General features: G+C 37.7%; 1 protein-coding gene across 1 annotated transcript; it reads right to left on the bottom strand.

Annotated features, from left to right (window-relative positions):
- Positions 1–703: 703 nt before the first annotated feature.
- Positions 704–22,877, bottom strand: LOC122775538 (myosin heavy chain, skeletal muscle, adult-like). Its single transcript, XM_044035462.1, has 21 exons — positions 22,831–22,877; positions 20,885–20,974; positions 20,257–20,385; positions 16,825–16,896; positions 16,323–16,394; positions 16,208–16,243; positions 15,968–16,042; positions 13,883–13,921; positions 12,499–12,634; positions 11,410–11,489; positions 11,198–11,320; positions 10,991–11,050; positions 10,682–10,786; positions 9,275–9,385; positions 9,047–9,187; positions 8,183–8,294; positions 6,471–7,990; positions 5,571–5,661; positions 5,240–5,379; positions 3,961–4,043; positions 704–2,611 (listed from the first exon to the last, which is right to left on the bottom strand). Exons 2-21 carry the CDS (start codon positions 20,927–20,929, stop codon positions 2,437–2,439), a joined length of 3,345 nt encoding a protein of 1,114 aa, XP_043891397.1. The 5' UTR covers positions 20,930–20,974; positions 22,831–22,877; the 3' UTR covers positions 704–2,436.
- Between the last annotated feature and the right edge of the window lie 425 nt (positions 22,878–23,302).

The raw sequence follows: 23,302 nt of genomic DNA on the forward strand, positions 1-23,302 counted from the left end.
CACACCTCTCCTCCGCTGCCCTCCCTTCCTCCCTATAAGGATAAGGGTCACCAGTGGTGGGCATAGCCACTCATACGCTCCAGATTTTTTTATGGGGACATTAACATTCAAGCGTATTCATTATCAGTAAGTGTAGTAAGATGGACCAGGCGGAGACCTTGTGCCGCCAACAAAATTTGTGCTGTTAATTTTAGTATGTGAGCTGAATGTTTAGGGATTAGAAGACGGTGGCTTATAAGTCAATTGATGGCTTTTTGATGTTTTTCAGAAACACACTGTGCAGCTACAGTGTCACTCCATGTCACAATTCTAGAAATTGAGTAAATAACTAAACAAAATATTTGTCTTTTGGTCACATGTCCTAGATGCACCATTATATATAACATGAGAAAATGTTTGTCTCACCATTCAATAGCGTTTTCCTGAAATAAAACTAAAGCTTGTAAACTGCCTGCACCAACGTCCACAGAGAAAATCTGTTTTAAACTCACAGTTGGCGACACAGAAGCTGCTGATTTGTTTGGTAAGTTTACGTCACTTAAATAAACTCGAACCTAGGAATTACAAAATAACCTATATGACTTGAACCCATCAACAAACTCCTATGTACTGTGATTTGAAAATGCCGATTTTCTTCTATAGACTTTGGTACAGGAGAGTGAGCAGTTTACAAAGTGAGATAAAATGATTAGATTTATTTTATATTTATATTATAAATTATCTCACACAGCTACGTTTTCCATTTTTCATTAAGAGCAGTTGGATAAATATGAACTTCAATATGACTTTAAACATTTCTTTACAAATGAAATGTCAAAGTTACATGTAAAATGTAAATGTGGACCATGGGCAATCTCTTGCTTAAAGAACTTAACCACATAGTATATAGCTATACCTTTTACTTTTCAGTGACTAAACATTTGGTCTCAGTGACTTGTCTTTCTGGTGACGCTGATATTTTCATTTAGTCAAACATCTTACTTTTGAGAGTTAAAATGTGGATTTTTAAGCAAGTGATGCACTTTTACAGGTACACTCCCCTCACTGCCTAGCAAATATTAAGGTGATTTTAGAGATAAACCAAAGCAACTAAGGAAAAACTGTAATTCAAGCTCTGTCTTAGAGAAGAAAGCTCTATTTTACCATCCTGTTCTTGTACAGGACATTAAATCACCGGACATGTGAATTCCACATGCAGCAGGCAAAGTAATGAGGATCTGAGTATCAGTGGTTGGCTGTTAAATGCTGCTCACTGTCGTACACAGAGGGAACATAAAGTTAACGAGAGGCTTGTTAGAACATGTTAATTGGAATGTGTGCTCCCTTAATGATTCTTTGTTAATTAGGGTTAACAAGTTTGCACTAATTGTTATCTCTTAATTTATGTTAATAGGGGGTTAACGGATTTTTTTACCAGTTGTGTCCCAAGTTGTAATTGCCCCAACAACAACAACATGGTGTCGACCAAAGGTGCCTCACAATTAAAGAGTTCCTCTGAGACATGCAACCCTGATTAGCCCTGAAGCTAATTAATGTTAATTAGCATGTTAACAGTTACAGGCCTCAGCGACTGGCATTCACTGTTTATTTGTTTGGCTTGTGTCTGTGAAATGCATGACGTGCTATGAATACATGACCCTAATGAATTAATGGTGCACTGATTGTAAAGTTTGTGATTGTATTGATGTTGTATTGATGAATTTTTAGTGCTTCACACTCTCAGCCTATTTTTGAATTAACATATACACATTTATGCAATGACCTTCAATATAACAGTTTTAGGTCAATTTGTGCTCATTTATTCAACTAATTATTTAAATTGCTAACAGTCAAAAAGGTGAATATCAACCAATACCAGTGTACAAGTCAATAAATCGCTGCATCCAAACAATAAACCCCCACATAAATGTGAGTTCTCAGTGGGACCCACGAAATAATTAGCTACAAATCACAAATTAGGTGTGAAATCTTCTTTTGTAAAACAGTTTTGGGGTGGGTGTAAAAGTGAAGTCAGAGTTGGAAAACATCACAAGTTTATCAGTAATAAAATAGTTTATGTTTTTAACTGTGTTTGTTTGTCTGACTTTGAGCAGCGGATGGACAGGGATCGCACTTGTATGTATGTATATATGTATAATGAGTATATGAGAATGCATAAATTTCAACAATGAATGTATAAAATATAGTAAATATAACAACACAAATGTATATTAACATCCAGGCAAATAATTCCTGAAACTTTTTGTGTACAAAATGTTATGTACACGTTTGTTTGAACAGTAATGCCAACAGGCAATTTTGCAAAAAAGACATTTGCAAATCAAATACATGAATAATCTATATGGTTGAAAGGAACATGTACTCGATCTATATAAATGATGTTAAAGTTAAATTGTAGATCTGTAAGTGTGAGTTGCCTCAGACCGTAGATGCAGTTCACTCAGTTTTTCGTCGTTTGGGCTGTCGGAGTCTCTCGGCGATGAGAAACTGTTCGATTTTGTAAATCTGAGCTCTGAATGATGATTGCTGCTCCTCTCTCTCCTGAGAGCAGGACGTTTCCCAGTCACAGTCTGAAAGTGGGGCCACTGTCGACCCAGGAGCTCTGCTGCACCTGGAGTTAGGGGAGACTACAGTGTAAGCTACTGTTGACATATATACAGTACAATGGCATAACATCGTTATTAACTCAGGTAAGACTATTCCCCTTAATTGATAGTTAAGACTTTTTTTGAAGTGTGATTGAGGTACTGACACATAATCAGCACTGCCTACACTGTGCGCGCCCCCTGCTGGGCCTCCTGCCGAGAACCAGCCTATGACAGGCTTGCTCACTCTCAGGCCATGTCCACACAATTTTTGTTTTTTGCCATGCCATTTTGAAAAACTTTTGGCATAGTTTCCGGAAATGTCTCTTATTCACAGGAAAAAGCCCAAAACCACTCAAAACACTGTAGTACATATTCCGAGGCTGTAAGTGTCACTGCAACGCTGCTACTCCAAAAACGGAGAAGATGTACATATTACAACATATATAATCACAGAAAGAGACCGAATGAACCAAGCCAGGGGGAAAGTAAAGTAAATAAGACAAAAAACAGGGTTGCCAACTTGGTGACTTAGTGACTTTTCAGAACCCTGGCGACTATTATTTCCAAAAAAGTAGCGGAAAAGGAAATGGCCATGGATGTAGCCGCATGAGTAAGTGTCATCTATCTCTATTTACTGACCGTCTGACTGTAGACACACAGAGAGAGTAAGGGGGAGAAACACAGTCACAGAAAAAAACGAGCTGTGGATGTGCAGTGCAGCTGACCCTGAGCGGAACAATCACTGTTCTGTATTGTTCATTCAAGTGAAAATAGAGTCTGTGAAAATGATTCAGTTTCACTGTTAATCTCCAACACATATTTTTTTCTTCACCCCCTCGTGTCTGACAGACAAAACTGACGTTTGTAAAGTGCTCACTCTCCTGCACCACCTTCCCTAGAGAAATGTGAGTTTTTAGCTCATGAGAACACAGGAACTGCTGGTCTGCTGCGGCCGTGTTTGGTAAAGTTTGTGTCACTTAGGTAAATATGAAGAAGGCTATCAAACGAAATAGTCACAGAATAACACATTTGAACTTAATGATGGAGGCAACAGTGGATCAACAACACAAAGCGACACAAACTTTTACAAACGTTTACAGTCAGAAAAGGGTTGGGGAGAAAAAGTTCTGTTCTAAAGATATCATAGACTTAAACCAGCATAGATTTTATTAGGTGAGCTTTTTATTGAGTGGCTAAAATCAGCTTTTCCTTGTGTCTCAGCTATTTTTACTGATAGCATATCTGCTTGTCTCAGGCTCCTTCTCGGCTGCTGAGTATGTATCCATACCTCATACAACCAGACTTCAGAATACCTAAACTAAGCCTTTAAAGTAAGAAAATTTGTCCTGGTTTTAAAACAGAGGAGATTTACCCTGGAGTGGTCAGCCACGTCTGTCCACTGACTGTGCTGCTGGAGGCAGAGACTGGGAAAGAAGTCAAAGCAGCTCTGTTCTCCTACAGGAAAATAATACATGGAACAGTAGAATCTGAACATTGAAAACAATTCACACATTTAGAACTATGGAGACCATTATAACAGCACATTCCATTCTTTCTGAAACCTCCTGAGGAAAGTTTCTACTGAAAAGGACATTTACTGATAAAAAAAAAAGAAAAAATGTAGCGCAGACAGAAACCAGTGGCAATGATATGCAACAGTATCAGCTCAGAGAAAGTAGCCAGACCCAGGCTGAACTCTGTGTGACTTCCCCAGTCTTTGGAGTCCACAGAAAATAAAGGCTTTGGCCTTTACACTACAATTTGTTAAACTCTCAGACCAGCGTTTTTTTCCCCCCTCGTTCTCAATCCATGTTGCACTATATCTCTCTCAATTGCCAACACCTGGATTTTATAAAACACAGCAGTGACAGTTTACGGTGATGGTGACAAAGGAAGGAATGAAAGCGAAGAAGTAAAAAACAGAAGTAGCTGGAGAGAGAGAGTGAGTGACAATCTATGATGAAGTGAGAGAAGAAGAGAGAGGGTGAGGAGATGGATAGAGACTGAGTAAGTGAGAGAGGAGAGGTGCCCAAGCATCATTAGGTAGATTTTCTTCCACAGGTCATTCATCCTCTGTCTGTCTGGCTGTCATACTTTGGAACGTTCATGAGTTCAACATTCATCAGCTTCATCCTCTCACTCAGCATGTGACTTCTTCACTCCTCAGATATTCTGTACATACGTCTGTACACGTGTGTTGGCCAGAGCCAGTGTTTGGAACAGTCTGATGTCTCGTTACACTCAGTTTCATATAAAAGACACATTTGTAAAGCTTTGGCACAAATTTCACCCGAGGTCAATTCAAGACACTTTGGTATGAAATGATGAAGCTCAGGAGGTGTGGAACAGGAAAACCGACTCCAAGCCGATTTATTTGATAGAGAGAATATTCTTTTTTAAGATCATCTGAGGCAGATCCTGGTTTTCCATGACTGTTCAGACCTGGTAACATGCGTCCTTCAAGTTAAGGCAACCAATGCATTCTGAATGTGTTTGCAGTTTGGATCACAAACCTTTTTACCTCTATACATCTTATATTTTCCAACTGATATATGTTTTTGTCAACCACAAAAAACACACAAAAGAGATCTATGAGTACAATTTCACTGATTAACACCATTTAAAGTGGCGTCTTACTCTACAGCACTGACCGTATCTGCTGCTCTCGTCTCTCTGAACGTCTCTCCCAAAGCCTTCCACTCTCCCTGCTGGTGTCTTGTGGAGGAAGCCACATTCCCAGAGACACTGGAGGCATTCAACAGATCCGACGCTCTGGTAATTACCAAGGGGACTGAGAGGAATGAGGTGAGATGGCAACAACAGCAAGACGAAGGTTATTAGTGTGAGTAGTAGTATGAGATACAGATGTACAGAGAGTTCACTGTATAAGAGGCTCCCGATGGGTCAAAACAAACACGGCTACAGTTTTCCACAATTGCATGTTATTTTTAACCGAATGGATCACACAGGCACAGCCATCACCTTTGCTCTGCCTGCTTCTGGGGAACATGAGTATTCTGCTGGGAGGATGTCTGAGGCTTCCACCAGACCCACTCTTGTTCTGCTCAGATCCCTGAAAAAGTGCCAGTGTTGGTCTATGATATCTTAAGAATATGTTTGCTGTTCTACATTATCTCATTAGACAGCGTTCTAACTGTAAACTGAAGTTTGTGTCCACTCACTCCACACACCCAAGTCCATAGACAATCAGCAATTTTACATCACAACACACAGGAGATATTGATCCACTGCTGCCTCCATCAATGCACTCAAATATTTTCCTGTGTGACTTCAGTGTTTTAAATCTGTAAGTGACACAAACTTTAATGATTGTCAAAGGCTGTTATCACTTTGAACGAAATACATTTGCAAAAAATAATAAACAAGCTGAAAATGCAGATTTACTCTATGGATTTTCTCTTGGTCTGTGTGAGTGACTGGTCTCCAAAATTCACTTTCAAATAAGGCTGCAACAATTATTTGATTAATTGATTCTTAATCGATTACTCAATTAATCGTCAACTATTTTGATTATCGATTAATTTGTTTTTAAATAATTAGAACAATCTTTCAGATTTTTCAGTTACTTAAAATTTCTGGTTTCTTTGCTCCATATAACAAAGAAACTGAATCATTTTGGTGAAATTCTACAGACCAAAGTACTTGATTAATTGGGAAAATAATCAAAGGTTTAATTGATTATTAAAATAATCTTTAGTTGCAGCCCTAGTTTGAAAATTATACTTTTAGTTAGGGACTGTATGAGTGAAAGAGTGAATAGAAACTGAAGACACAAAAAGAAATAGCGATATGGCAATCAGACTAGGATTAGGATTAGTTAAACTACAATGACATATTTAATGACCTGTTTCTCTTGAATACCTGAGCAAACTGATGCAGGACTGGGATCAAATCAAACGACGACCTGGGTCCAGTTGAGGCGACGGACAGTTTCATATCAGTGTCACTTTTAGATTCCTTTGTCTCTCCCATGTCTGCTGTTTTGTCCTTTTTCATATCGTCCTGAACACTGCCAGACTCCGCCTCAGGTTCCGTGTCCTCAACGTCCATTGTGATATCAACAGAGACATCCGTCACAGCACATTCTTCTACAGGTTCTTGGACGGCATCACGGTCGCAGTTCTCTTGTGTGACCACATTTGAGTGATGCTCCCTCTTCACACTAGAATCATCATCATCATCATCATTAGTTGCCAGAAGCTTGAGTCGTTTGCTCTCTTGCTCTGAGACTTCCTGACTTTGAGGACATGTTTGCGGTTCTACCGTGAGTTTGGCTGAAACACTGTCTTCACTCACATATTTATGACACACGTCGTCTGACTGCTTCACGTTGATGGTAATATCAGAAGGTTTATCGCTCTCTATTGTTTGGCCTGTAGTTGTCTCTGATTCTTGGATAGTGACAATAAACGCTCTTTGAGTAATTACTGGTGCAGAATTTGTCTGTGCACTACAAACCATGGCTTGACTAAGAGGTTCTGAAAGTTCAGCTGATTTATCTGCTGGTGTTTCCCTTGTGGTTTTCTCAGAAATGTGATGAATTTGGCTTTGCAAATGAGTTTGGACCTCACCAGGACAGAGATTTTGCTCTTGAAAGACAGGATCAGGCCCATGACTGATGCTGTCACCAAAACTGAGTGACTGTTCTTCTCTCCGAGTACCACATGCTTTGGTCACATGGCTGGAGACAGCATCCAGCTCACAGAGACTTTGTGAACAGTCTAAAGGCTCACACACAGCCAGTGAAGGCTCAGTGTCCATGAAGTCAGTGACCTGAAGTGTGTTGCTCTTCTCTGTAGTTGTCTGGGTCAGTATCAGTGTTTCCAGTGTGTGCGCTAGTTTCTGTCCTCTCTCCTTTGCTCCTTCTGTCCCTTGTCCCACTCCTCTATCTCTTGTCTCACTTTCAGGGTTTCTGGTGTTCCCAGCATCCTCTGCTGAACCCTGGCCGTCCTCCCGTCTGTCTACTGTACCACTTTTCTGGGTCATGACTGTTCCTCTCTTCTCTTCAGCACTTCTTTCCTGGTTTACATCCTCTTTTTCACTCCTTTCCTCTTCTTCTCTGTTGCTCTTTTGTTGTCCCTCATCATCCTTTCCTCCACATTTTTTCTCATTCATCCCAATGCTCTCGTCATCATCATTTGTGTTTTTTAAACCTGCAGTCTCTGTGATTAAACTGTGGTCAGGGTTTGGCACAGATGCAGCAGAGCAGCCTTTGCCAATGATTTGATCATAGTCAGACACAGAGGAAGTGGTATGAGTCAAATCTGACAGTGCAGCAGGATCGATCTCACTGCTGGTGATAAGTGAGCAGGTGAACAGGTGTGAGGTGTTCAGGGACTGTTTGAATCCAGACTGTGGTTGCTGCTTTAGGACTTCTTGTCCTGAAAGAGAACATACTGTCCCTGTTCAGAAAGTGAAATGTTTTCCAGCTGCTTGTCAAATTACAGCGTATGGATCATAAAAATGGCATAGCTTCATCACAAATAACTCAAAAAACATGAATATTTTATAGTGTTTAATGGCGTAATATCCTGTATGTATATGTGCTGTGTGTTTACATGTAGCTGGCTGACCTCCAGTTGCTCCAACAAGCTTGGTCACAGCTCCTGTGTCTTCAGACCTGTCTGAGTTTTTTCTCTGAGAGGTCAAGTGAGAGCTGGAGGTGAGTTCATTAAGAGGGGAGACCTGTGCAGAGGAAAATCACATATTCAAAGGTACAGTTGGTGTTGGTAAACTGTGAAACAAGTAAAATAAGGTCTGTGAAGATGTGAACATGTTATTCTGGCCATTCAAAAAAGTTAAAAATGAAATGAAACAGCTTTATATACAAATTTGTTATACATTTTCCTATTAAGCCCCATCTTCACTAGTCAAAAAACTGTGGAAATGGATACAATCAACATTCACCACCAGGTCAAATGACTAAGCAATAGATGCTGGTTTGTATTGGTTGTAGCTCTAGGTGAAGGTGAACACAGTAATTCTGCCATATACTACCTGTACTACCTGACCGTGATGATACGATGTGCAGCATTCAAACAGCAATCTACAATTGTTCAGTTGAAAGTTTGAAAGAAGAATTCCTTTTAAGATATAAATATGCAACCATGGAGACCTCAATAGTGCATGAAATCACCAGAAGAAAACCACAGAAAGCCAAAGTCCAATACTGCAATGTCAAAGAAGTAAATCCCCTTCATAACAAGTTTAACCAAAACCTGGTCCTAATGAGACAGAACCTCATTTCTGAGGAACTGGTTAAGTTTAGGGCTAAGACTTGAATTGTAGTTAGTCTAAGATTAGGCGTTATGGTTCAGGTTTATGAATAACGCTTTTTTTAGGCTGTCCAAAAGAATGAAAATCAATGCAGTGTCCGGAGGAGAGCAGCTGGACAAACCTGTGTGTGTGTGTGTGTGTGTTTGTGTGTGTGTGTGTACCTCTAATTCAGATATATGTTGTGCCTGTGCCTTGGCCAGAAAGGACAGTTCAGAGTGTTTCTGATAAAGCACATGATAAGCTTCTTTCAGTGACTGAAGGTCTTGCTGTTCACTCTTGGTAGAATCAAGCAGCGTTTTCTTCTTTATGAACACAAACAAACATATAAACACACACATTATAGACATTATTTCTCTCTTATGTTGAATAAAAGCCACACTGTCTTCTACCTCTTTGTGCCAGCTCGTCTTTGAGGCAGCGTAGCTCTCCATCAGTTGGGCCACCTTATCTTCCGCTGCCTTGCGTTTGTCTCGCATCACTTCATGTTCCTGCTTAAGGGCCTGCAATAAAATTAATCACCCATGGGATTTTTAATGCAATACTAAATTTTTATGTGTTTATTTAACATGAACAGAAGGTCTTAAACAGGGCAGGGAGAAAGAGAGCTTCTTGCTAATACAAATCAGTTGGCTTGTGACATTTTAATCCTGATTTTAATAATTTAATGAATGAATGGGTGAATTAAAAAGATGAGGGGGGCACAGAGAGGAGAAAAGAGAACAATAAACTGTAAAGCCATAAATGGGGAATAAACACACTAACTATCACTCAGTTCCATAATTCACTAATGTCCATATTCACAAATGTACATGTTGTGATATACATCACATCCATCTCATTTACGAGACCAAACGGTGGCCGTCATTTATTTCCACACTTGTGTAAATTCACGCCATAATCGTTTAAATGGACCTGAAAAATTTCTCATTCACTCCAGTGTTGGACCAACACTGAAGGTGGTGCACGGCTACCCCCTCATCTCATATGATTCAAAATCATTTTGACTGTATAGTTTTATGGAAGCAGTTTTTTCCTTCCAGTGCAAACTTTATGCAGCTACTCAGAAATAAACAATTAACTGTACTTCTGAGTTAATAATTCTATTGTTTTCTCCGTCAAGTAACTCTAAAAGAATGCTTTACACATTAATTATAGCCTATAAAGGCTGGAATTATAACTATTTCAGTCTCTGGATCATGTTTTCTAATATTTGAGCTTTATCTTCAGAGCACTGGTGTATGGGAACATCAAAATCCCAGATGATTTGGGAGGAGGCATTTTGTTTGGTGAATGTTATTAAAAGAATTTTAATTTTGTAAAGCTGTGCACATGTGAGATCAACTTCTTCTTGTCTCTTCTTTAACATCTAACTTATCAAATTGCAAAAACAAGCAATTATAATTTATGCATCCATAATTTCATCCATCCAGCCACTATCTACACTGCTGAGGGTCGGAGGCAGCTTTGGTTCAGTGTGTCAGATGACTTTGTATTTCGTTGATATTAATATTCAAATAAAAGAAAAAAGCACTAAAACCAAGAATATTAATAAGAAATATCATATCATATTTAATGGATCAATGGAGCTTCCCTGACATGGCAGCTACTGAAAACAAAATGAAAACAATATGGTTAGGAATACATTTAAATAATAAGTATAGAATTAAGCACTAGATTCCAAGGTGTTTTCTGTTATTCTAGGGAAGAAATACAAAATATAGAAAATAACAAATGCACTAAAATGAAATGATCGGCACTTATGTTTGTAGAATTAATAAAGGATGAGAAACTCTGACCTGGCACTGCTCTCTTTGTGTCTGCAGCTCAAGCTCGACTCTGCTTATTGTTTGTGTCTGACTCAACAGCAGCTCCTGGGTTTGGTGCAGAGATTTCATCACCTCCTAAACAAAACCACACATACAGTACATACAATGTAATGTCGGTATCCACCGCAAAACTACATATCCCGCTACAGCTGCACGAGCAGCCTGGCTTAGTTTAAGCTTGGGTATTTGTGTCTTTCATTAAATAAAAAAACATAGATTCCACTGCGACAGAGGAAAACCCAAGCCTTAATGTTTTTGTATTTTCTGTTTTTCCTTTACCTGCTTCTCTGCTCGCACAGCTACATTCTCCACCTGGAGTTTCTTGTTCATTTCAGTTTCCTAAACATAAGAAAGAAATGCAGACAAATATTAAATTATTCACTTTCTGGTGTGATTGAGACCAGTAACAATTCACTTTAGCTGTAAAAATATAACGTAAATTATTGTTATATATTATTAAGATGGTCTACATTTACTGGATTTTACCATGTTCAGTTTTTGAAGCAGCTTTTGCATTTCCTGCTTTTGAGCTGTGTGACTGTGAGACCTGTCATGTCGGACCGACATCACCTGGACTTTGATTAGCTTGTTATTCACTTCGTCCAATTCCTAAGAAAACAATATACATTCATTAACATTTCAGGTTGTGACAGGTGTCGGTAAAACTGGACCTGGGTAGGAATCTGTTTTCAACAAACCTTTGTCATGAAAACAATGGTGGCCTCTTGTTTTTTATTTGCAGAAGTCAGTTTGTTATTGAGCCTCATGGCCTCATCAACTGTAATATCATATGAATAATGTTATAGTCTTATAATGCTATATGACAGATATATGATCATTGTTGTTGATCACAGGTTAAAAAGGACACAGGGGATTAAAATGTCGATCACTTAATTTAACCATACATTATTATATTAAAAATATGTCAAACTAAAAAACACTTCATAAATTATTGCATTTATAATAATAAAACAATATATTTCTACTCCAATGACTACCTCTACATCTATTATCACAAGGTGGCAACAGCAGCAAGAATTTAGTTAGTGAACTGCATGTGTGATGAAATTTAAGAGGTTCCTTGAATGCATCATGATGCTGCTCAAAATGCTGTATATCCTGCAGATGTGATGAACTTTACAAGGGTCTTTGGACATACATGTATCGCATCAGCTCCTTTGCCCTTAAGTTTAGAAAATTAAAATAATTAACAAATATTCCTATCAAATTTTGGACAGCATTTTTGCTTATAATGCCCTTCCCTATTATATTATCTTTTTTTCTGCCATAAATATGAGGATGGCGGAACAGCAGGATTTTAATTTATTTAAAGAATATAAAAACTGAACAATTAAAGAATTGTTATAATAAAATATACTCATGCTGATGTCTATTTTATCTTAAACCACCTATTAAATAAATCTATCTTTTTTTAACTTCCCAAAAAAATAAACAACAAAATAAATAAATGCAATATATCTCTTAGTTATTTTGTTTAAAAAAAGTTAGGGTTTGTTTCTTCTTTTTACTAGAAAGAAAACAACTGCCGGAACAGAATTTGTTATATGTGTATTTAAACTATTCTATTGACTGGAAAGTGAAGATTTATACCGCTCACTAACCCACACCAAATGTCCATATAGAAAATCAGCATTTTTATCTGCAATGGAAGCTGCTGGTCTACTACATCCTTGTTACTTTATGTCACTGAGACAAAGAATTTTAAACAGAGAAGTCCCAAGTGAACTCAATGATGGAGGCAGCCGTCTGTGTCTATAATTTGTTACCATTTTGCTCCAGTTTCTCATGTGCCTGTTTGACCACGGCGCAATGCCTCGACAGAGCCCCAAATCGCTTCTCCACTTCCCCCAGCTGGTTCAAGTGACTGTCCTTTGACCTGCTCTGCAAGGCCAATTTCTGTTCCTGTGGAAAAGACACAGATGGCACTAAACACTGAAACGAGAATGAACTACATAAACACGAAAACTTGTTTCTTTTCTTCACAGCAACAATTTCCTTTATTTTGAAGGCAAATAATTGTAAATAAAAAATCCACAGACCAAAATGAAAAAAGGCTCTAGAAAGCTTCAAAGGAGCTTGTAGGGTGTTGTGAATTGTTCAGAACAAGGATGCTCTTTTCTTAACAATTATAGGTCACTCTACTCGACTTGCAACAAACCATTACAAGTTTACACTAAAAGTGTGCAATAAGGTGTGACAGGAATAAAATACGAACCCTAGCTTTAAAAATGCTGTATTTATACACAAAATGGTGCTAATTTCAGAACATAAAACACCAATAGAGCATGTCTCACATTCAAAGTGTAAAACAAAACCTAAGACGCACTCAGCAATAACTCACACTGTGTCGAAAGGCCAAGGAGAATAGATGTGTTTTTAGGAAGTGAGGAAGCCTGTTCTACAATTTGGGAGCTGCTACTGCAAAGGCCTGATCCAAGAGCCGCTGATCAGCTGATCTCAGAGATGTGAAGGAGTGTGCGGCTGAAGCGAGTCCGAGAGGTGAGGCGGAGCGAGGTCATGAAGACACAAACAAAAGATCTTAAAATGGATTCTGCAGCTCACTGGGAGCCAATGGAGGGAAGCCAGATTGGGGTAAATATGCTCTTGACTGCCAAAAAGGCTGAGGGGCAAAAGGCAGAGGGATATTTTATCATATTTTATGGAAACAGCTGTCAAGTGATTGAGAGTATGAGGGCTGAACACGGCCTGTGTCTGTTTTTCAGTGGGATGAAGGGTATCAAGTCAGCTCACGCCTCAGAGCCCGTTATCGCTCTTCAAACTGTCCTTACAGTTTGATTGTGTGTATCAAGCTGATCAGATTCACTTCCCTCTCACTCATTTCCCTTTTCATCCTCACTCCCTTCCAATACACCGGCTCTCCTCGACTCCCTCTCATTCTGCTGAGCCACTGTTATGTGAAGGAGGTTAAACCGAGCGAGGCTCAGTTATAAAATATTTTAATAGAGACATTTTCCTCTGCTCTGCTGGCAGTTCAAAGTGTCACACACTCCCTATCTGTTACTCCTGATGAGCTCTTCCCTCCGAAGCCATCCCTCCTTAGCACCAGTCCCTCGTCCTCCTCTTTTCATTTTTCTCACTCCCACCAATCCTCTGTCAACAGTTTGTGTAAGTGGAAAAATCCTTCCTTACCAGCTCGTTTGATTTCTTCTCCAAGTTGTACTTCAGCAACTGCAAAAGAGCAGTTAAAGAGAAATCAGAGAAGATAAAGGTTTTCCATTCTGAGGGTTACAGAGTGTGAAACCTCTCTTTTTCTTAGAAAAATTAAGATGATGTTACGCTCACTCAGAATTTTGTCACATATTTATATACAAAGCATATACAGAAACTTCAGGTAATTAAAATTACTGCACTAAAGGCCAATAATAACTTTAAATATTTAGAGTTACTATTGATGAAGATAATTATACTGGAAAAACATTAAAATATTTAAGTTATTTGAATTAATTTGACTGTTTAGTCTAAATGTATTTTGTCACTGCACTAATGTAATGCATGACATTAATATCAGCACATCACATTAATTATGATAACATACATTTTTATTAAGTGAATATGTACAGTAATTCAGGATTTAATATATATTGAGTGACAAAAAATAACAAATTATTTTATTATTTAAGGTAAAAATTTATTAATTACTGTAAGAATTCAGAATATTATTAATTCATTAATGCAATATGTGTTATACATATACAAGTATTTTATATACATTTAAAGATAAGATATAATGTACTGTATGATTTCTTATATAATAAAAAAATATATATTAAATATATATATATATATACATACACACATATATATTGTAAATTGTATTTTGGGAAAGAAATATTAATAATAATAATAATAATAATAATAATCTTCTTCTTCTTCTTTTCCTTTCGGCTGCTCCCTTCAGGGGTCGCCACAGTGAATCAACCTCCTCCATAACACTGTGTTTATTTTATGAAAATCTGTCATTGATTTCTCTACACATTTTTGTCGGTTAAATAAATGCTTTTAATGACCATTCAAATGAAAAAAACACAAAAAGAGAAGATATTATTTCACCATATGCAACCAGTGATACCAGCTGTCAAGGTTTTTTAATCTTAATTAATCTTAAACGTCTTAATACGACTGAGAAGCAGTGTCTACATCTGCAAACATACTTAAAAACAAAACATGTTTTTTTGAGTATACATTATAATTTAAAGTCAAAACAAAACCCTTCTAAAAAAATATATTTGGTTGTATGGAAAATCAAAAGGGTCACTACCTATGTATAAAATAAATATTACTACAGCTATTTATTAACTAACTGCAAGGATGAATTATTTAGACTTCATTATGGATTAAGTGAAGCATACTGTTCCAATTTAGCACTTCATCAGGGTACGGCAATTAAATCACTTCAATCCCAACTGCCACTGATGCGAAAGTGTGTTAAATTAAAGAAATGCACCAGACTGTGTCACACAACAATGAACACAAGTGGGCCTCACTTTAGACAAACACCACCGTACGTGTCTCCCAGATAGAATATCAAAAACACTCTCTATTGTCTGTGTTACAGGGCCGGGCTGTTAAAGTGCAGCGGAGCGTGAGGACGGTCGTATATCACCTCTGTGGTGTCACAGAGCCTGAAGACGAACAAGACTCTGAGAGACAGGCTGTGCTTCCAAACCCTCCACACACACACACACACACACAGACAGACAGAGAGACAGACAGAAAGAAAGACTGGGTTAGGACAATGCCAGGAAGGAAGGGAGGAAGGAAGGAAGGAAGGAAAGACTGGGTTAGGACAATGCATCAAAACACAACTGGAAAGAAGGAGGGAGTGAGGGAGGGAGGGAAGGAAGGAAGGAAGGAAGGAAGGAAGGAAGGAAGGAAGGAAGGAAGGGAAAGGAGCCAGACTGGGTTAGGACTACACAGCAAAACCATCTACCCATACAGGAAGGAAGAAAGAAAGAAAGAACGGAAGACTATTTTGACTCTGGTCTTATAGAAATATGATTTAGTAACATTTTTACATATATTTTTCAGTGGAACTAACACAGTAATTAATTTCTTTCTAAAGTCATGTAAATGTATTGAGTGTCTGACTGTGTGAGTCGTACACACAGACATACATTTATTCCCAGTATGCATTACTGTACATCCCAGTGTAAAAAGCACCAGAGGATCTTTTTTTTTTAAAGAAGAGACCGAGAGTATTGTTTATCGGAGTACCTGCAACGACCTCAGCTCTTCTTTTAAGTTGTTAATTTCCTTGTCCTTCAACTCAGCACTGACCTGGTACTTCCCCTGAAATGTTATATTATGAGTGACAGAAAAAGAGCAATAAATACTAAAGTACAGTAAAAGAAAAGAATCCAGGGCTGGAGATTGGGCAAGTGAGATGAGTGAATTTATGACTCTGAGTGAAAAATGAGTATCAGGTAGACATTTTGGAGAATACGCTCCTCATACCTTCTCCTCCTCGATGTTTCTGATTTGGGCCTGAAACTTGAGGGAAGACAAAGGTCGATTTAAGGGATTGTATAATGTCTTGTTTGGTTATAAATATGTAATCATAGAAACAAACCTGCTTCTTAACGCTGGTGAGTGACTCGGAGTGCTGGTTCACAGCTCTTTCAAGCTGATGTTGAAGAGCTTCCTGTCGCATAGGAAGAGACAAAAATCTATCAAAACAATTTTTTTCTTTTTTCTTTTATAAGACCTATATATATCTTTTTTATACTGCAACAAATGACTATTATTTTTTATTTTATAATGTTTGATGTGTTTGTATTATCGGTGTTTCCCCAAAACCTCAAAATGATGATGCTCTACAATGTCTTGCGTGGTCCTCAAAATTATTAAATTTAATGGTTTCTTTACATCTTTATTTAAACATACTCACATATGAATTTCATTATTTTAAATATTATTTCCGAAATAAAAAATAGTAAAAATGTCACAATAATAATTTTGTTTAATGTCCTTTGGATAACGACTTTGCTGAGTCTCTGGCTGTGTTATTTTTTTTGTGGTCAGAGACTGAAAATTTTGTAATGTGGAATAAAAACGAAATATTAAAAATGCACCTTCTCCCACTCCAGCTCTTGTTTCTCCAAAACCAGTTTACTGATCTGATCTTCAAAGCGTGTCTCAGCATCCTGCACCAAGGAAAAAACACCTATTTTACTATTTACTTAATACATTTAGAAAACAATTGCAACTTCATTATATTATGACAATAATTGTAATAAATAACCGAGGCTCAAAAACACACTCAAATCACTTTAACTTGCCACTTTGGTAATAAAGATGTTGAAGATGGAGAACATGGGATACACATTTTTTAGTAAACATTTTAAAGTGAAAAACAAGAATATTAAAAAAAAATAAGATCGTCATAAACCCTTGTGTGTCACGATCTTTTTTGCTGAAAGAGAGGAAAGGGGGAGTGGCTATTTCTTTCTTTTTGCAGATTGTTGTGCTCGATCTTTTTTAGAAAAAACAAATGACGTCGGGACATCAGTGACGTTGGTACACGTCACACGATGTTTGGACATGGGATTTGAAGTATTCCAACTTGCGCATTTGAAGTAACAGTTCTTCCGTCACACTGCATCCCTCTGCTGCCCATTGTGATTTGCAATGACTGTATTGTTGCACTACAAATTTTAATTTTAGGCCCCAAAATGACTAGGCGCAGGCTCCCCCTTGTGGCACTTAAAAAATCACAAGGACTGTATGTTATTGAGATGTACACCATTTTCAAGCCACTCACATGAAATATTATCCTATTAATGAGAATGAATGTAGTATTTCACAATCAAAACAATGTCTAAATGGAAACATAACAAAACAAATGTAAGTCTAAGATTACGTGGTGCCATTGTACATTTCTCTAAACAAGTTTACACTTCTGAACCAAAAACTACAGACATAATTGTCATTGTTAGGTTTAGGCATAAAAAGCACATGAGGGTAGTTTTCTTTTCTCATAGCATCAACATCCTTTACAGGTCAATGCATCATCACACTAAACTTTCTCCATGAAAACATACCATGAAGTCTTTATAACATCTTAAAAATAGAGGACAACAAAGGATGTTGAAGACGGAGCAAGAAGAAAAGAGGAAGACCGTAGAGAAGATGATGTGAAGGAGGACATGGTTTAACAGAAGAGGACAACAAGGGAGAGGACAAGATGGGGGCAAATGATCTGCTGTGGTGACCCGTAAAAAAAGAGGCCTTTAGAAGAAGAAGAAGAGGTCTCGCATTGAACTGTGGTCTGTTGCTTTCATGCTTAGTCAGTATTTTACACAGTCACACAGATTAAACTCCACCACCCTGTCCACTTCTGGTGACAATTTTGTCTCAAAAATTTGTGAATCTGTCAATTTAGAACAGTTTTTCTGGGAGATGAGTCTGGTGGGGCAGTGGAACAGTGCCACACACAAACTGAAATTCTATTATATCTTCCATTCTGTGGGCAGATAATTCTCTTTTTTTCCCCAAAACTGCTTTAAGTCTCCCTGGTTCATATCCTCCGTATCTTTTGTAGAAGCGCCCAGAGAAAGAGGAACATTAGAAGGGAGGTGATATTTATGGAAAGCCATCCCTATCCTCCCTCTTCCCCAGGAGAAGGCAGGTAAAAGTCAATTGCTCTCTATATCCACAGGACTTTTTTATGTGCATGTGGGAGCTGCTTAACTCACTGAGTTTATTTTATAAGTTCCTATTAAACTATGCTACCAGCGTGCCACTGCACTTAAAAGAAAGGAGTGCACAGGAGATAAAGCTGTTACTTTTCCACAGAGGAATAATTAGTGTGTGTGTAATTGTTTTTATATACCACTGGGACTCTATTAAACTGAGCACGCACACACACACACACACACACACACACACACACACCAAACCAATGGGACTGGAGTTGCTTGTGAGGACAACATTGACATCCACCAGTTCCACGCTGCTTAAGGTTAAGGTCATGCATTAGCTATGATGTTTACAATTAGGATAAAGGGATAGGGGACACATGGTTGTCTCTAATGAGACAAACATGTGTCCCCTATCCCTATGTGCATGTGTGTGTGAGCATACGTGTGTTTAAACATATAAGCCTTTGATCCCATGAAAATAAAACAGGTTAATGAAGTTTGATGGCACTCAAACCTAATCTTTGTAAGAAATTCCTGACTTCTCACATCATATATTTGTCATGGTTGATCATCTCTACTGTTATATTGTTGTTCTGAATTGTTCTTGCCACCTTTTATGTGGCAAGAAGCAAAAACTAAAATGTGATTTAGTGGGAAGAAGTGAAAGTTTTCATTTCACTGAGAATAACTTTATTTTTTTTTAATATCTTTGAGGTCTTTTCCTGTTTATGGTTAAATCTAGCAGTTTCCTACATTACCACAGTGTCTAAAGCAGTGGGCCGTACCATATTAAAAAAAAAGAGAGACAACCCATTGGAATTTGACCTGCTCAGGAATGTCCGGCACCATCACGACATCCTCTTGCTTCTTAACCTCTCCACCCAGTGAAGAACACAACTACAAAGTGCTGCTTTGATAACAGCAGCGCCTGAGGAGGATCACACTGATAAACCATCTTATGTTTGTATCCCAGTAACATGGCTATAACAATAAAAACTAAATGACCAACATCCCATTTTTGCTCCTCTAACCTTTAAGCACACTCTGGACGTGTCGTCGGGTTGAAAGCACTGGCTGGAGGGAACAATTTTTCTATTTTTTACAAACAAATTTACTTTCTACTCGTTGGTCAAAGGCCAAAAGGCTTGTGTGTGTCCAATCTTAACACACTGTGCTTCAAATCCAGCTGGTTCTTGTCCAGATAACCAGAGGGCGCAGTCGCTTTTCTCTGAGGACTAAACCAATTCAATAACCATTTCTGCTCTTTAACCAAATGGACTACGTTGATGTGTCACATGCAGGTACACAGGATGTCATCAATTCTCAAAATAATCTCTTTTAGAGCTACGTATCCCATGCATAAAATAAATAGGAATGAAGAGGGTACATTTAAGTTATTATATTGTTACATCACAATCACAAATAAGGGGGAGAGGCAATTAAAAATGAGCAAACTGGGCATATTTCTGCTATGGCCAACATATTTCATTAAATGTATACTTGTATGTAACTTTTTTTGTGCGTGATTTACTTTGATCATGTGGAATGTAAATATTGTTCAAAAACAGAAATGTAAACAATCACATGGGGCATCATTTTGTGGGAAACAGCTTTGAATTGTGATTTTAAAAGACAATGCATACAAAGCCAGATACTTATCATATAAGGTGCAAACATAGAGAGAAACATTTACATTGATAGGACTTGAAATGTTAACTTTATAGGTCATGTTGTGAGCTGTTTGTTTCTGATTGATTGTACACTTATGTTCAATTGTTCCATCTTTCTTACGTAAATGTTACACCCTGAAGCTTTTACATTAAAGCCACACGCGGCGAGAAACTTATGTAATTGCAACTTTACCTTCCTGATATGCAGCTCCTCTACAGCCTCCAGAAGATGGGTTTTAAATTCAAACAGCTGTAGCAAGATGGTACCTCCACTTTCCGTTTGACAGGGGGCGCTGGACAGACACAGTTCAGGTTCTCCCACCTGAATAAGAATAATGAATGTGTCAAATTTAAATATTATTGACCTCATCCATCTAAAAACAAAAAAAATAAAGCAGCTTGACTCAAATTAAGTCACATGTTAAGACAAGAAGAACAAATAAGAAAGAAACATGTGAAGTATGTTATTCTCCAGTTTATATAAATAAATACACATTATTCACTTTACAGGTCTTACTAAAATTTCTGAAAACAAGAAGAGAATTTGTCACATTTCTAAGTAAAAACCTGAGATATCTGGTAATTATTTGTAATAGAGGAAAATGTTTTAAATGTAGTATTGAAGATCGCCAAACACGCCAAGTTCCACCAACATAATTATGACTATGATTATGACCTCCATGCTGACGCCCTCTACAAATATTTTTCCAATGTTTATTTATTTTCACAATGAAGAAAATGTATATCTCTTGCAACATGAGAGTAAAAAAATATTATATAAAAGTTAGAAATTAATAAACAGATCAGACTTTGTCACTGACATCGTTGTTTGGACTGAGTGTCCCACGGTTTTCATTGTGATCCATGCGGTTGTTTCAGGACAAGACAAGGCACCACTGGGCACCTGCTGTCTGTTAATCAAGACAAAACAAAACACACAAAGATGAGAAGAGGTTAATAGAATACACTGTTAAATAAGCGCTAACACTCTGCCGTTCCACTTATACTCTTCTAATTATGTCCTCATCTGCAATTTTTACTGATAGATGACTTTATTAGAAATAATAGTCCGGCACATTAACGCCGCATAATGTTTCTCAATCACTACAATCTCACTTAATGGCTTTGAAATGACCATTAGGCTTTTTTCTTCCTTTGTTTTACACCAGTTCCATCGCAGTGAGAAGATTACACCTTGATAAGCCACCGGGGTTCAAATGAACCAGCCCATTGACACTAATAGGGGTCAGAGCAATAACACTGAGTGAACAAATTGTGCTGTCAATGCTTTTGAAATTATCTGGGTTATTTAATTTGACCTGTGTGAACGGTCTTCTGCGAGTGTCTTGCTTCCCCACAGCATGGCCAAGAAAGTGAGTGACACACATTGCATTCACGCAAACACACACCTAGTGGGAAATATGACTATTTAAGTGGGAGGTCTCCACTAGCCACTGATCGCTTAATAGAACAGACCTTTTTTCTCCCATTTAACCTGCGCTGCTATCAATCATGTTGGAGAATTAAATGATCCCTGCTCGAATTGGCTACTATCACAAAATGACACTGTGACCCCGGCAGGCAGAGGAGGAGGAAGGGGATGTGCAAACGTGTGTTAGTGTGTCCAAGTGGATGATGCGTGTGTGTGTGTGTCTTGTGTACACACTGTGAATGTGTGTGTGTGTGTGTGTGTGAGACTGTGAAGGAGGGAGTAAACCACAATGTCCATTTGCTTCTCCTGTGTTTCAGTTGAGCAGGTATTAACCACCATCTCTACACCATGAAAAGACAAATTAAAAGACCTGCCACAACATGATGTCTGCATTACCTTTGGTTGACTTATGTTAGTTACTATGTAGTACACTGAGGAGATAAAGTTCAGCCAAAGAATTTAAGTGAGGATATTATATGTAATCACAGTGCAGTGAACAGTGTAACTAGAAACGACTGCAGTACTAGTGTTAAAGCAGCAGCATCTAATCCAGAAACCTGCTACGTGACTCCTCACGCTTCCTGTTAATCAAAGAAATTAGTTTAAAATACTGCCGTTGAACACCAGCACAGAAAAAATACCAAAATAAAAGATGTTGGAGATTATGTGGAGCATATGTGGCTGATTACTTACACATTTTCTGGGGTCGCCCCTCAGTCGAATCATATGGGCAACAAATAAAGAAGTGCATGGATAAAATATTGAAAGTGAATCGGCCACTCACATTAAAGACTTAATATCTGGTAAAAAATGGACATTGTACTAAAAGGTTCATGAGACAAGTACAGTATATGTTCAGGATAATGTTGATTGCAAGTAAAAGGACTAGACGTAAAAACAAATGGCTGAAGACAGAGATATGATGGAAAAATTACTTTCTCAAATGCCCCTATAAAAGAGATAAATAACGCAACACTCAAATAAACATTCATCACCATTTGAATTTCTCTAGAATTACTCAGAACTTAATATTACATGTTTTCACGTTGATAAAAGTTTACTAAACGGTGACTGGAATTAATGAAAAGTGAATTAAAGCAACAATTTCGTTGTTAATGAATTTAAAGCTTGAATAAAAGCTAAACTATGAGGGAACGTTAGCTTGCTTTAACCTGCAATTTGCTAGCATATCATAAACAAAAAAAACGAATTATCTGATCCATTTAAAAACAAGAGACGTTGTTTTGAAATGTCGGTTTTACTGAATATTAAAATTCTCTCTCATTTTAAGTGAGTTTATGCGGGAAATGGGAAGTCTTGCATGATATACATTACCTTCGGTAGTTAGCAGCAGCAGCAGCTAGCATACATCTATTTAATCTTCGGCAGGAATGGCGTTCATCAGGCGAATTGGTTCCCCACAGCGCCCTCTTGTGCTTAAACTCAGAATCACATCGTCATGCACAGATGTGCTTTACATAAATAAAAGAAGCACAAAAAAGCAGGCGCAACGGTTAAAACATAACGTGTAGAGTAAGTTTACTAAATATATTTTTTTTCACAAACTAAAATGATCTTAAACATTAAATACAGTTGAGAAAAAGGCAAGAAATTGTAAAACCACAAATTGAATGTGACAGGGAATATTTCCAGACATGATTATTATGAGGTAAATGCAGCAAACAACAGGACCTGAATTTAGAAACAGGAATTAGAAATATACTTGTAAATGTTACTGTAATAAATAAATAAATACATAAATAAATACTACTGATATATCATCATTAAAATCAAGTCAATGCCACAA

This window comes from Solea senegalensis, linkage group LG10 (assembly GCF_019176455.1).
Source record: "Solea senegalensis isolate Sse05_10M linkage group LG10, IFAPA_SoseM_1, whole genome shotgun sequence".
NCBI classification, from domain to species: domain Eukaryota; kingdom Metazoa; phylum Chordata; class Actinopteri; order Pleuronectiformes; family Soleidae; genus Solea; species Solea senegalensis.